The sequence below is a fragment of the Lepidochelys kempii genome, chromosome 6 (genome assembly GCF_965140285.1).
Source record: "Lepidochelys kempii isolate rLepKem1 chromosome 6, rLepKem1.hap1, whole genome shotgun sequence".
In the NCBI taxonomy this organism is placed as follows: Eukaryota; Metazoa; Chordata; order Testudines; family Cheloniidae; genus Lepidochelys; species Lepidochelys kempii.
This window is the reverse complement of record NC_136385.1, coordinates 102,949,020-102,964,550: the sequence shown is the minus strand read 5'-3', so window position 1 is coordinate 102,964,550 and position 15,531 is coordinate 102,949,020. Positions and strand designations below refer to the sequence as shown.

The 15,531-nt window shown below is 45.3% G+C and overlaps 2 protein-coding genes across 6 annotated transcripts in view; one reads left to right on the top strand and one right to left on the bottom strand.

Moving 5' to 3' along the window:
• DGLUCY (D-glutamate cyclase) overlaps window positions 1-7,555 on the bottom strand; it is a 104,290-nt gene extending 96,735 nt beyond the window's left edge. The window contains exon 1 of the mRNA XM_073349432.2: window positions 7,049-7,555. The gene's annotated coding sequence lies outside the window, so the exon portion shown is untranslated. The remainder of the gene's footprint in view (window positions 1-7,048) is intronic.
• A 127-nt stretch (window positions 7,556-7,682) lies between these two features.
• Window positions 7,683-15,531, top strand: part of RPS6KA5 (ribosomal protein S6 kinase A5) — a 190,694-nt gene continuing 182,845 nt past the window's right edge. For 3 of the 5 annotated variants that reach the window (XM_073349430.2, XM_073349427.2, XM_078853371.1), the window contains exon 1: window positions 7,903-8,269. In XM_073349430.2, coding sequence (XP_073205531.1) covers window positions 8,197-8,269 — 73 coding nt within the window. In that variant the 5' untranslated portion in view covers window positions 7,903-8,196. Of the gene's footprint in view, window positions 7,882-7,902; window positions 8,270-15,531 lie in introns of those variants that run through there. The other 2 variants (XM_078853373.1, XM_078853372.1) reach the window with 1 other exon arrangement.

The following is a 15,531-nucleotide window of genomic DNA, read 5'->3' as shown; positions in this document are numbered from 1 at the left end:
TTATAGTGTTTTCCAGACACCTGGCAATGCTTCAGTTCTGTCAGTTTGTTGATGTGTGGCCTCAGTGACTGAGCAGTTGAAACCTTCAGGATTGCAGCAAAGTGTGCATCAGATAGTTCTGTTCAGTATTTTGATTTACTTTCCCCCCCCCCCCCCCACAATGAATATAAACAACGCCACCTCCATGGCTGACTCTGCCTGGTGACCAGTGATGGTATCGCTGTCTTTCTCTCTCTCCCCCAGCAAATGGGAGCTGTGGGGGGCAGCGCCTGCAGCAGACATTGCCCGCAGCGTGGCTACATGCGTCTCTCCTCCGCAGGCAGCAGCGGGGAGGTTATTGGGCCACAGATGGCCCGCGAACTGGGACTTTGATGCCCCTGTTCTAGCCCTAAACCTCCTGCTTTGTTAGTGTGTTTATTTCTGAAATAACTGAGCTGTTAGGCCACTTTTTCCAGGGTGTGATCACTGCTTCCACTCATTGATCACACAGAAAACTCATCTCATATAAAAATGATTCTGTGAGAACTGTTGTAGACTACCCCGAATCTGTTACTTTTTAATCTAAACTCTCTGGGACAGGGACGGTCTCTTGCTATATGCATGTACAGCATCAATCACAGCAGGGTGCTGATCTTAGTTGGGGCCTCTACAGTTACTGCCATACAAATGTATAACTACATACAAAACAAAAAAAAAATAACCCCTCTACCCAAGAGGAATATTAAGGTTGCAAAATCAAGCATTCAAAAATTAGGAAATGTCAGAATTAAGGGTTGCCTAAATAGCCTTAATCCAGTCCCCTTATGCATATGTATTATGATTAAGGTTGCATTTCTATCACGGAGGTCATAGAAGTAATGGATTCTGTGACTTTCTGTGACTTTTGCAGTGGCTGCTGCATCTGTCTCAGGTGCTGTCCGAGCTGGGTAGCAGCAGCGGTTTTGGCTAGGGCAGTGGATAGATGTGAGGGGTGGCGCTTACCTGGATGGGGGAATCCCCAGCTCCCACTGGCATGTCCCTGCAGCCCCTAGGCAGAAGGGCCAGGGGGCTCCATGTGCTGCCTGCGACTGCAAGCACCGCCCCCACAGCTCCCATTGGCTGCGGTTCCTGGCTAATGGCGCTTGCAGCAGGAGCAGAGTGTGGAGCCCCCCTGGCTTCCCATCCCCCTAGGAGTTGCAGGAACATGTCGATCGGAGCCGGGTAGGGAGCCTGCCAGGCCTCCCCACAGCAGCGGTCCCAGGCTGCATGCTTGGGCTGCCCCTCCCCGAGCACCAGCAGGGGTCCTGGACTGCCCCCCCTGCCCCGCACCAGTGGGGGTCCCAGGCCATGCACCACCACCCGCACTCCCCCACCCTTCCTGGGCTGCATGCAGCTGCCCGCCCTCCCCCCGACCCAGTGACAGCAGGGGTCCTGAGGCATGCACCGCCACCCACCTCCCCCCCAGCATGAGCAGGCGTCCCAGGTCACCACCCCCCAGCACTTGGGACATCCCCCCCAGAGCACCCCAGCTCAAGTTTTAGTAAGGGGTATATAGTAAAAGTCATGGACAGGTCACGGGCCATGAATTTTTGTTTAATGCCCGTGACCTGTCCATGACTTTTACTAAAAATACTCGTGACTAAAACTTAGCCTTACTTATGATATGGTCTTTAAATATACAATCAAATAACTTCTTTTTCTACAAGACCCTTGCCTCATTCTCTGAAATGGCTGAACCACTTCAGCTGATACTCTTTGCAAACTTTAACTGTTCAGACAGAATTTTTTTGAAAGCTATAAACATCTGAAAACAAGATCTTGTAATTGAAAGTATTTTGCACCCTTCATTGTAAGGGGTGCTACTAGTTCTGCCTATAATTTTGCCAGTGTAGGGACAGAAGAGAAGTGGCTTGCACCTTCTTTCTTTGGGGTTGCCAGGGACAGTTTAGCCCAGGTGCAGGCTAGACCAGCCACCACACTGCCTTTCTTGTACTCTTTTAACAGGGCCCAATAGCCCATTGCAAGACAAAATAGAACCTCGTTGCAGTTATGTCACCACAATGCCTCCTGCAACTGGGACTGCTGCAGAAGCACGACAAAGCTAATAGTATTCACTGGTAATGTAAAGGGGCCCACTAAAATTACAGACTCAGAATTACAGATGTCTTTAATTTTAATGTACAATATTTTCTAAGCAGATTAAAAATTATAGCTCTCTATACTGAATGTCCACATATAACAGATTTGCTGATACAAGACTGTCTCTAGATCAGAAACTTTCTTGGTATTTTCCAAGCTGTTCATCCAAAGCCCTCTAATATTAAGGAACACCAACTTGAAAATGACATCTCTGTCAGAAAATTATGTACTTTAAGATTTAGTGAAAGACTGTCTTGTTTTTCAGTTTATAAACTGTGTATTTGAAAGGTCTTTATGTGGGTGTGCCGGGATGCAACCAAGCAAAATAACTTTCAGGACTGGAGGCATGAGTTGCTCTCTCTCTCTTGCTGAAAAGACCCTTATAAATATCCCCAGAGGAGCAGAAAAACCCTTCTGAATATTTTTCAGAAATTAAAAAAAAAAAAAAATCCAACAAATGACCACATGCTATTTAAATAGCACTCTATCAGAAAACAGATTTAACTTGAACTTTTTTGAAATTGACATTGTGCCTTTAAAAATGGCATCAATGGCTACCTGTTTGTATTTATATGAACTGTAAAGCATCAAAATGTAGAATAAGAGATGGACTACCAGAAGCAAGTTTATTTCATTGGAGTCTATCAGAACTGGGCTCTCTGCCTGAATTAAACAGAACTGTCAAATGTGATTAGTGCCATTGAAAGTAACAATGCAAATTAGCATTTTATTATACATTCAATCTCTAACAGAGAAAGCATGAACATGAGCCAGCAGCAGTCTGCAGGAAGAAACCAGGAGAGACTATACGCAAGATTCAGAAGGAAAGAAGTAACTTACTTATACCTGGTTTTAACAGACAGGAAAGGAAAAGCAGGTAAACAAGGATATAATAATGGATAAAGGAAACCAGAAGATAGGAGTAGGACAGCAAAAGAACTATGCCCAATCCAGCTAGGAAATTGGATGAGGTCAAGAAAAAATTCAGGTGTTTGTAAACTAATGTGAGGGGCCTTGGCACCAAAATGGAGGAATTAGAACCACCAATGCAGGTTGTGAAACCCAATATCAGAGGGATAACAGAAATATGGCAGAATAGCAGTCATGACTGGAATACAGGTACTATCGGGTACGTACTGTTCAGGAGAGAAAGAAGTAAAGATACTAAGGGAGCATTGTAAAGAAACGAGAAGAGATAACAAAACAGAAAGAAAAGGAGTACTTGTGGCACCTTAGAGACTAACCAATTTATTTGAGCATAAGCTTTCGTGAGCTACAGCTCACTGTAGCTCACGAAAGCTTATGCACTGTAGCTCACGAAAGCTTATGCTCAAATAAATTGGTTAGTCTCTAAGGTGCCACAAGAACTCCTTTTCTTTTTGCAAATACAGACTAACACGGCTGCTACTCTGAAATAAAACAGAATCCATTTGGGCCAAAATCACTTTGGGGAAGGACTGTAAAAGAGGTTCTATTGTGCACGTGTTAAGGGTTTGCTATAGACCTCTAGGGTCAGCTTTGGACATGGATAGAAGTCCCTTATTATTAAAGGGAGAACTACTACGGCAAATTGTCATTATGGGAGTGTTTCTTCTCCAATCTATAGCTTGGAAATTAATCTCTACTAATAATGGTAGGCCCAGTGAGGCACTAGATGACTGGATTCTTCACCAAATCCCTGAATGATGAGAGGTGATGCTACTTTCGACTTGGTTTGGGTAAACAGTGATGAGGCTATAGAAGAAAGCCTTGGATTGAGTGATCATGAGGTAAAAAATTAAATGGAAAGAGAATCAAAAACAGGTTAGTAACAGGTATTCAATTTAAAAATGGCAGACTTTGGGAAACTAAGGCAACTAGTTAGTGAAGTTAAATGGATGGAAGAGCTCAGGGGCTTAAAGAAATTCCAGACCTCCTACAAATTTAAGTCAGAGGTGTAAACATTTATCTGGAATTTGCATCCCAAATAAGGTGAAAAAAATTACAAGGAAAGGCTCCAGCCCTAACTTGATGAATAAACACCTCAAAAAGGACAGTAGGAGTACAAAGAGAATATACAAGGAACAGAAGAAGGGATACGTCAGCAAAGAAAGCTACAGCTTGGAAGTCAAAAAGTATAGACATAAAGTGAGAATTGCCAGAAGTCAAGCTCAGTTTTGTTCAAACCACAGTGCTGCAACTGCACAATCAGTACCCAATAAATAATTATTATAGTTAGGTCCACCATCTTGTCAAACTCCGATTAGGGAAATGAAGTAAAATGTGAGCAGACCTGTTATTCTAACCAGTAGATGATATAGTAATACTCATACACAACAGCAAATCTTTCAAATGGTACAGAAAGGACATAAACAAAAACAACAAACAGCCTGACTGAAAACAAGTGTTGCAATACATAACTGTAAATCTAATGAAGCTGTACCTTATCACTAAGGCTGCATGTGTGTCATGGAAGTCACGAATTCCGTGATTTTCTGTGACTTCTGCCGCAGCCAGTGCGGTTGGCTCAGGGGCTACCAGAGCTGGGCAGCCCCTGGGCCAGCAGTTGCAGCAGTTTGGGTGCGGGAGGGAGCTCAGGGCTAGGGCAGGGTATTGGAGTGTGGGACAGCGCTTACCTGGGGGGGTGGTCCCCAGCTCCCACTGGCATGTCCCTGTAGCTCCTAGGTGGAGGGGCCAGGGGGCTCCGCATGCTGCCCGCAACAGCCGCCTTCGCAGCTGCCATTGGCTGCAGTTCCTGGCCAATGGGAGCTGTGGAGCTGGTGCTTGTGGCAGGAGCAGTGTGCAGAGCCCTCCTGGCCACCCCTCCCCTAGGAGCTGCAGAGACATGCTGGTTGGAGCCAGGTAGGGAGCCTGCCAGCCCCGCCAACCATCTGCCCCTTCCCAGCACCAGCAAGGGTCCCAGGCCGTATGCTGCCGCCCCGCCCCAGCACCAGCGGGGGTCCCAGGCCACACGCTGCCGGGACCGCCCCCCCAGGGGACCCTTGGCCCAAGTTTTAGTTAAGGGTATATAGTGAAAGTCATGGATAGGTCACAGGCTGTGAATTTTTGTTTACTGCCCATGACTTTTACTAAAAATACTTCTGACTAAAACTTAGCCTTACTTATCACTAACAGAATTATCTCTGGGTCAGAGGGAAACATAGGAATATGCTTAACAGGTGGCATATTGTTTCCACAATGTAAAAGCTGCAGAGATCTAAGTGAGCGTGAAGGCCTAATATAATTCTAAACGCACAGTTCTTGTTTTCTTAAAAATTAACCAAAAAATCAGTTTCCTATTAATATATCTCCCAGCCCACTTAATATGAAAATAAACCAAATTACATAACTCAAATACCTATTCATGAATTGATGTATTTCTGTAATAGGTTCTCCTCTCCTCACACCACAAGATATTTAGTGAGTATAACAGCAGACATAACACTCCCCCATCACATTTAACAAGTATCTGGTAACAGTCTAACATTGCTTATTTACACTATCTTACTGTTAGTTTGGCCTTTCACCTGTTACAAAGGCTGTTTTATCTTCAAGTAAACACAATCTTTGTCTTCCATTTTACCCTGTCTCTTATTTCTCCCCAGAAAAGAATCTAATGCTCTTTTGTATTTGCTACAATTCTAAGGAAAGACAACTTTGCTCTGACACCATGCAGCCGGAGTCTCTTCCTAGCAGACTTTCTTCCTGCTTCCTCCTCCTACATTAAGGTTACGTGCAAACAGGAAACACTAAGCCACATATGTATTTAAAGACATAGACACACTCATTCTAAAACTATATCCATCACTCTTCCTTTACCTCCCTGTTCCCTTTAAACAGGAATATTCTAACAGCCTGTCCAATTAAGGCCTGCACTGACAATTTGATTCTCATAGCACGATCTTTAAGAAAAAAACACATTGTGTAATGACAGGTTTCAGAGTAGCAGCCGTGTTCGTCTGTATCCACAAAAAGAAAAGGAGGACTTGTGTTACTCTCTAAGGTGCCACAAGTCCTCCTTTTCTTTTTACCACATTGTGTGAGACTTGCAGTAAAACCAGAAGAGGTGCCAACACTGTCTTAGTGCAAAGGCTGATTGTATTGAAACTGGATCTTAACCTGTTTGCAACATAAGCCTGGGCCAGATGATTTTCTCTTCTGTCCCCGAGCCTGGTACCATTCAGCAGTGCCTACTCTAGCTGCATCCTAGAAGCTGCATTCCACAATCCTGTGTACATATCAGCTATTTTCAGTGGAAGGAAAGGTATCTGCTTCTGCTGACCTGCCAAAGATCTGGGAGAATCAATTTCAATTTATATACTGTTCAGACTGGCTTAACCCCTGACTTCTGTGCTCTGCAGGAATGCCAAATGAGGTGAGGTGGAATATGTGCCACTTCTAAGCATATGTGCAACATGCATTTGCTGGCACAGTGGTTGGATCATTAGCTTCCCCAGCCTGGGGTGGGTAAAGATGGGGAGCCGGACACGAATGCTGATCTATGCTCCCCATATGTGCCACTACCTGTTGTCTCCAGTCACCATACTGCTCAGATTGAGGTGTCAAATTGTATACTGGGAGCTTGAAGTCTCTTAGCCACAGTATATGCACCTAAATAAATAGATATGGGCTGTCGTGCTGTGAGAGAGAGGATGCATTGCATGCTGGGGGACTTGGTTTTGCTGTGGGTTGTGTTATCAGGATCAAGACAGACCACTGGGTTTTGTTGTATCTCTGGAATGGAGCTAGGACATCTTACACCTAATGTTGCAGGATATATCACTGAGATTGATATAGTACACTGCATACTGGAACCTGCCTTTGCTGCAAGTCATGCTGCTGGGACTGAGTGGTTTCCTTAAAATTCACCTCTGCCAGAGAGCCTAAAAAAACCCTTGATTTTGAAAGGCTAGTCAGCTGGTGTGCTATGACGGCTGTTTATTACACTTACCGTTATCCTTTAACTGTTACCATCTGCTCCTCCAACCTCCTCGTTGCACCCAGCTTTTGCCTCTCGTTTATGTAGACAGGTCTCGGGGATGGGGCCCACCGATTTGTTGCAGATGCACAGAAGTTACCACCGGGGTTCCTCACTAACAAGTAGGTAGCGCACGGCGCTGTACTCCCAGCAGCCGCTTCACTGCTCCCGTCTCGCTCTGTCTCTCTCATTAGTATTCCCACCTCCAAGGGCCGGAAACCATCTTCTCTCTCTTCCCCCTCAGCAACAGGGGGCGGGGCGAACTCTTCCCTTCCTTCTCCCACCTTCCCCCTTAGGGGGCTGGCAGACCAGCTAGCCCTGGGACCCATCTCCGCTTTCCGGGAATAGGAGAGCTAGGGTCGCCTCATTGGGGGGGGTAACCTCTTATTCCCTCCCCCCCACTATCGCGCCCCTCCTTTTCCCAGAATTATCGGAGGTCCGAGCCGGAGGGGGCACTCCTCCCGCTCTCAGCCTAGAATGACTGGCAGTCGCAAGGAGCCAGTCAGCATCGTCCCTTCATCTCCAGGCGACCTAGCACCCGCCCACTTCAGGGGGCTGGCGGGAATGTTTACAAATAAAACGTCGGGTAGGCGGGGGAAACGAAAGAAGGGAAGGCAGGGGGAGCAAGCGATTAGCGCAACCCTCAACCAATAGGGCAGCGCGCCACTCGGCGGATAGGGAGTGGGGACCTAATGTCCAACGATCTCTGACCAACCGTCGCTCGATGTGCAGGCGCGCGCGCCAATGAGCTCTCAGCTCTCCACCCTTCCTCTCCGAGGAATGGAGAAATGAGGGGAGGGAGGACAGTGAGTAGAGTCTCTTATTAGTCCTCCTCCTCGTATGCGCCCCCCCCCACCCCCGTCCCGCCGCCTGGGCTAGGTTCCCATCTCACTGTTGTTGGGTAGGCAGGGGAGCCGGAGCGAGGGGGGAGCTACAGGGACTGTATTTTGGGGAGGCGGGATTTTAATGTTGCTTTTATTTTTTGTTTGTTTAATGTTATGGTTAACCCCCAAATACGTCTCCGAACAATAAAATCCTGCCAGACACGGTGACCCCCCCTCATCCACACGCACACCCCAGGCGGGAGGCAGAGGGGTGGGGGGTGGCGAGCCCGTGAGAAAATGGAGGGAACCTCCGGCTCTGCAGAGGAAGGGGAGCTGCCCCTCCTCACCGTCAAGCACGAGCTGAAGAACGGTGAGTGACCGCGCAGCACCCCGGGGCGGAGAGGGGGTGACGGCCACGTGGGGGTGTGGGCCTCCTCAGGGCCGAGGTGGACGCGGGTGAGCCGTGGATGAGGCCGGTGGAAGCGGAGTGAGGAGAGGGCAAGGGTGTCAATCAGGGAACGGTTGCGAGGGCAACGCGAGGTTGGGACAGGGGACGTAGCAGGGCTGGGGACGTTAGGGAGGGACAGGGTGAGCTGGGGTAGATGGAGCGGTAGGGTAGGGCCATCGACGGAGAGAAAGGGGGACATCGGGCGAGAGGTGCGGTGGGGGAGATGAAAGCTGAGCGGAGAAGGGAGTATGGGGGGCAGGGACACTGAGAAGACAGGTGGAAAGGGGAGCGTGGGGTGGCGGCTCCAAGGGGGGCTCGGAGGATGTTGAGTGAGGAGGGGTCCGTGACGGGAGAGAAGCGCTGAGCATGGACGCTGGGGTGGGAGGAGAAGGGAGACTCGAGGGAGCTGAGGCGCTTGTGAGAGAACTGGGAAAAGAGAAGGCGAAACTGTCTGTCAGGTGGAGGTGAAACAGGAAAAGGGGCCTTTTAAAAATATGGATATATATTAGTATTGGGTTTTGGGTGATCTTTAAATTTGCCTAACATATAGTGTCTGAGGGTTTTGAAGGGCATAAATGGTTGGAGAATGCCTGTTGCCTACCACAAATTCACCGTATTTTCCCATGTGTGGACCTGAGTTCTAGTTTCTTTATATGTATTTTAAAAGGTGCTTTTTAAGAAATAATGGTCCAATACATTGCATCTTACTATAGTATTCACCAGTTCCCCTTCTGCCCACTTAAAATTCCATGCTTTCTTTTTCTAAAGCATCATTAAGTGTCCACAGCTGTGGCAAGTACAGCTTTTTTTGGTATGTTGATAGATGATTGACTTTTCTGTCTGGATCTTCAAACCTCCTCATAATTAGATAGCAGTTTGAAAACTCTGTGTGGAAATATTTGCACAAACAAAATATGCTGTGTAATGTTTCAAAACACAGTAGGAATGCTGTTGTAAGTTGTGGTTTTATGGATGATTTTGGTATCTTGTTACTTGAAGACCCCTTCGAAAACTTAAATGTGACAGGAAGTTTTGGGCTTATTTTAAGTTTACAAAATGCACACAGTACATAGATAAAATTCATGCACCGTATTTTAAAACAGTCCATATCCTGTTACCTATGCCAACCAAAAAAAAAATTCCTCTCTTTTCCCCTACAGCCCCAAAATAAAGTAAAATTAGCTGCACCACAAAACAATAATATGATACTTCTGTGAAGAAAAAGAGAGAGAGAGAGGTCTTAACCTGCAAGACAAAGTGTAAGAGATTCAGTCTTTGATGGATCACTTGTGAAAGTAAATTCAATAGCAAAGGACACACCACTGAGAAAGTGCAGACTCCCACCCCCAGACATTCAGATCTAAGGACTGTGTACAAAAGCTCCCCAGTTGACCTCAGCTGTCACTGCAGCACAGAGAGAGAAGCAGTCTTTTTGACAGCTAGATCCATACTACCTTATATAGGGGTTGCAATTTTGCTCTCCTTTCTATTTTTTTTAAATGAGTGAGTGTAGATACAGAACAAATTCACCTTCAGTTTTGAGATAGGGTGGTGTGTGAGGTCGTGTGGTAGGCGTAAACACAATACAACTTTATTTTATATCTTTCAGACTGCTTTATAACTAAAAACTAACACAGTTGTACAAAGATGGTATATGGAATAAAGAAATGTTTTGAAATGTGAGAGTGTGGTTTCTTTATTATCACTCTTGATTTTGGTCAGCCCTTACTTTAAATTCTTTCTAGCTCTGAAAAGTCCATATATGTATTTTTAACAGAAGGCTTTTATAAACTTCTTTTTGTGTCTTCAGTAAAGATGCTTGTTTACCTAATTGCCAGACAAGAAAATGGTTAGATTGGTGTTAAAGTTGAGAGTACATATCAGTAATTTAGGGTGAAGTACATCATGGGGGCTGTTATAGTTATTCTCCTAAAAAATAAATTAAGGAAATGTACAGTTAGGGCACATAAACAATGTTAAATCTACCTTGTAGTAACCCCTTGCAGTGATCATATGATTATTAACTATATCTTAACATGTTTACATTTCTTTCAAGTTTAACCTTAGTTCTGAATTTATAATGCTTGTTGTTTGGGATAATTGCAAGGATCTTAAAAGAATGGCTCAGGTGTGGGACTCTCCCTCACATCCTCTGCAGTGAAGACCGATACAAATAATTCATATTGCTTCTCCTCAATGGCCTTGAGTGCTCCTTTAGCACCTCAGTAATCCAGTCGTCCCACTTTTTGTGTGGCAGGCTTCCTGCTTCTGATGTCCTTAAAATTATTTTTGCCTGTTAGTTTTTGAGTCTTTTGCTAGTTGCTCTTCAAATTCTTTTTTGGTCTGCCTAATTATACTTTTACACTTGGCTTGCCAGAGTTTATGCTCCTTTCTATATTCCTCAGTAGGATCTGACTTCCAGTTTTTAAAGGATGTCTTTTTGCCTGTAACCACTTCTTTTACTTTATTGTTTAGCCATGGTGGCACTCCTTTGGTCCTGTTACAATATTTTTTAATTTGGGGCATACGTTCAATTTGCGCCTCTATTTCAGTGGTTTTAAAGAGCTTCCAGGCAGCGTTCAGGCGTTTCACTTTTGTGACTGTATCTTTTAATTTTTGTGTAATTAGCTTCCTCATTTTTGTGTAGTTCCCCTTTTTGAAGTTTAATGCTACCGTGGTGGGCTTCTTTGGTGTCCCCCTCCCCAGGATGTTAAATTTAATTATGTTATTGTGGTTATTATCTAGCAGTTCAGATACAGTGGAGCAGATCCTGTACTCCACTTAAGACTAAATCAAGAGTTGCCTCTCCCCTTGTGGATTTCAGGACTGGTTGCTCTAAGAAGCAGTCATTTTATGGTATACAGAAACTTTTATCTCTGCATCTTGTCCTGAGGTGACAAGTACCCAGTCAATATGGGGATAGTTGAAATCTCCCATTATTACTGAGGTTTGTGTTTTTTAGCCTCTTTAATCTCAGAGCATTTCACAGTTGCCATCACCATCCTGGTCAGGTGGTGGGTAGTATGGCCGTATTCACTGGTATGATATGGTAGCTTTGTTCTGCCCTGGAGCAGCACTAAGCAGTCAGAACATACTAGTTGGTTAGGCTAGTTTTACAACTGCTTTGAATCACCAAAACAACCAGAGTATACACCTCAGTTTCCCCCTCCTTCCTGTGCTCCATGTTCCCCTACACATAAACACATCCCTCAATAGTTCCCTCCCATCTCTTGAATAGGTCTGGCAGAGCCAGTAGAGTAGTGGACTGGGATTCTGTAAGGAGTTGTTTTAATCTGTTTTCCTAAATAAATGTTATCTTTTCTTTTTTTTGGGGGGGGGGGGGGGGGAGAAGTTGTTTTTGAGTCACAAGGTCTTGATGGAAAAGGTTAGAGGTGCCAAAACTTGGCATATCAGGTTAACACAGTTGAGAAACCGGGTACTGTAGCTTAGAGATCTAGTCTGAGTGGTTGGACTGCAGGGTTCCACCTAGACAGAGGTGGAGGAAGCCAGGCCTATCATTCTGAAGGATGCAGTTGAGAGTGACAAAAGGGGTCTTATGTGCAGCTTGCCCTTTAACTGTGCCAATCTTAAATTAAAAAAAAAAATCTTCAAATGTAGCCTACTTGGAAGATATTACAAAAGTTCAGAGGTATTGAATTTTTTTTAAAAAAATGTTGACCAGAATGCCTCAATAAACACCACTTAAACCTTTCTTTTCCCCTCCACACTGGTATTGGGTCAGCACTTCGGGCTAAGGAAGGCTAGATGTGGATCCCTTCAGGACCAGTTAGTGTAACTTGAATTGTCTGGAAAAGTTATGAAAGAACTTAGTATTCCCTGCCATCTTTCTGTCTTGCTTATAACTACTTGTAATAGAGTTTAGCATCCCCAACTTCTGAACCCTTAGTGCTGTGCACTGACTTCTCTTTTGGGGACTATAACAGTTTTAAAGGAGGTCAAACTTTTGGCTTGAACTAGTTTGCAGTGTCCCTTTCAACAATGTTTTGTAGTCACAGTGATTCTCATGAACTAATGCTGAAATCAAGACTTTCAGTTTGCATTTTTATCAACCCTTTTCCTCTCTCTTTCTAGTTCATTCTCAAAATAAAATTAAAAGTAGGGATGACAGTAGAATTGAAAAAAAATTAGATTAGTGTCTTAGAAGGAATAAAGCATTGCTATACTTTTCATATCTAATAAAACCTTAATGACTGGCATGTTCCAGGCATTTTATATTCTATTTCTGACATTTTAATAATAGTATTTATTGTCACTCTACTTTGAGTGTGATGCGTACAAGCTGTTTATATAAACAACCGAATGTAGAAAATCTTTATCATAGGGTTTGCAGGTTTTTTACAGTTCTAAAATAGATAAAATTTTATAGCTCAACCCAGTGTGGCTTGCAAATTTGAGAAATGTAGGTAAATGTACCATATTGTTGGCTTGTTCCTAATATGTTTATTTGCTGTATTAACCCAAGAGTGGCTTCAAAACTGCATAGTAGTTACATTTGAGTGCCTTCTGAAAGGTGCAGAATGCCTTCACTTACCACTGAAGTTAATAGGAGTTGAGGGTGCTCAGCACTTCACAAGGGGCTAGATTCAATCACCTCTCCATATGGACTGGAGAGTGTAGTGTGTGTCAATTTCCGCCCCTCCTTCCTCCCCTCCTCCCTCCAAGAGCAGTAAACTGACTGTGGCACGGTCTCCGGCCTTCAGGAGGGAGTCCTGTAGGGTTAGGAACCATGTGGGTCATGGGTTCAAGAGTAGTAAATGTGTAGGTCAGGTTTGGGAAGTGGAAAGCCCATGAGTAGTTGGTACAGGGCTGGGGATGCACATTGTTCCACCATCGTCAAACTGGTCCTGCAGAGAGTACTTGGGGAAATGCTTAGTTAGCTCCTGAGTTTGGCCGTTCTGCTAGCTTGGGTGGCCTTTTCCCTTTGTAGATGCTGAAAGATCTGCAAGGTTTGGGGTCTGGTTTCACAGCATATCTTTCCTTTCCAAAATAGAATGATCTGGGAGGAACTCAAGTAAGGAGATTCTTCTGGAATTTCTGCTGTAGCCTGTTCCTACACCCAAGTTAAGACCTTGAGCATGTTGAAGGATTTCAATGGTCACCGATAATTCATCTCTTCTTAAATATTTAATTGCCTATCTGGAAGAATTGTCCTTCCTGCTAATTAAATACTACTTGTACACAAGTGCTTTGGTAGACTTCAGCTTGCCATTTTTAAAAAGGCAGACAGAAAATACCATGTCCCAGCACAAGGCTTTGTGCAATTCTTTATGCACTCAGTGCCAGCTTCCCCGGTTGTTACTGCTTCAAATGAGAGGTCCAAGCAGATCCCAATACAGTCTGCTTCTAAGGAGAAGGCCTTTAAATGACTAGATCTGTTTGCCAGAAAAGCCTATTCCATAGTGAGCTTCCACATGAGGATATCCAACTGTGTGGCATTGCTTAAAAAATATTCTTTTGTTAATTGGGACTCAGTCTTAGAACTCTCATCCAAACTGTCAGAAGTCTATAGAGACCAGTTTGACATTTTGTCTCAGAAGGTCATCTGGTCAAAAAAGACATCTGTTCAGACAATCACTGATACAGTGGATACAACTTCTTGCTTGGTGGAAAATGCCATAGCAACGTGACAGTCTGTGGCTGGAATTCTTAAGCATTTGTTAAGAATTAACAGACGACGTTTGAGGATCTGCCTCTGAAGGACTTCAGCTGTTCCCTCTCCCTCCCCCTCTCCCCCGCAAAAAAAACCCACCCCAAAATCCCCTAATGAGTGAGGTCTCTTAAAGATTCCCCAACAATACTCTGCTCTTTAGGAACATATGTGCTACCTCCTAAGTGACATCAGTATAAACTTCAGCCAGCCTAGACAATCTTTGTATTAGCACAAACAAGCTGACATGTCTAGGAGGAAAGGGAAACCCTTCAAATACAGGCAGTCTGCATCAGCAACTGGAGCTTCTGCCCACCAAGGTTCAGCTTCTACCAAGCAAACCATTTACAATAAGGGTGAGACACTGTACCATCTCTATCATCTGTTCTGGAACCCTATCCACACCCCGCCCCCTGACAGGCCCCCTGGGACTCCCACACCCTATCCAACCCCTGCCCCGTTTCCCATCCCCTGACTGCCCCCCCCCCAGAACATCCAACCCATCCAACTGCCCCCCGTCCCCTGACTGCCCGCCCCCCCCCCAGAACCTCCATCCCATCCAGATGATTAACAGGATAATGCACAAACTGAAAACCTCTTCCACATGGCCCCCTGCTCCCTGTCTGCCCCCCAGGAGCCCTTGCCCCTTATCCAACACCCCCGATCCCTGCCCCCTTACTATGCTGCTCAGAGTGGCAGGACTGGCTTATTAGAAAGTCTGGGAGGTGGGCGGGCGCAAGTTGTGCTGCCCGGCAGGAGTGGCTGGCCAGAGCGCTCCCTGCATGGCGGCGTGGCTGCGGGGAAAAGCCGGGAACTAGCCTTCCCGGCCGGGAGCTCAGGGGCCGGGTAGGACAGTCCCGCAGGCTGGATGTGGCTCACGGGCCGTAGTTTGCCCACCTCTGTTATAGGTGTATCAGTGATCGTCTGGGGTGCCCGCTTGAGGCACCTTCAGTCTCTAGCCCTTTGGTTGTCGCAGGAGTAATCTCTCCACATAAACATGCTGGAGTTAAACACCTATACACTGGGTTTAAGTCTTCCTGAAGTCCATCAAACTATGTCAAGAGGGGGTCCAATTGTGGAATTTCTGCATGTGCAACAAAATCACTCTGAAAGCTTTTCATCTCCCTGGAGCAAAGAGTACGTTACTGGACTTATTAAGCAGGAATTTCGCATTCCAGCCTGAATGGTGTCAGAAGGACACTATAAGATGCTGGCTTGTCCTACACTTCTGAAGAACCCAGAGTCACACCCAGAGCCTCTCCGAGCAGCCTTATTTTTCAAACATAAGCAAAACACAAAAACAATTACTCAGCTCACACTGGACTACAGGTTTCAGGGGATTTCGCCCTTTTCATTTCTCAGTATGTATGGTATGTAGCTCTTCAAGAGCTGTTCATCCAGCCACCAATAAGTCCCTTGTACCAGAAGGTCTCCTGACACAGAGCCAGGGACAATTCTTTCATCCCAGTCCTCACATTCTGCACCTAACAGCGTAGCTCATCACTGGCTGAACCCG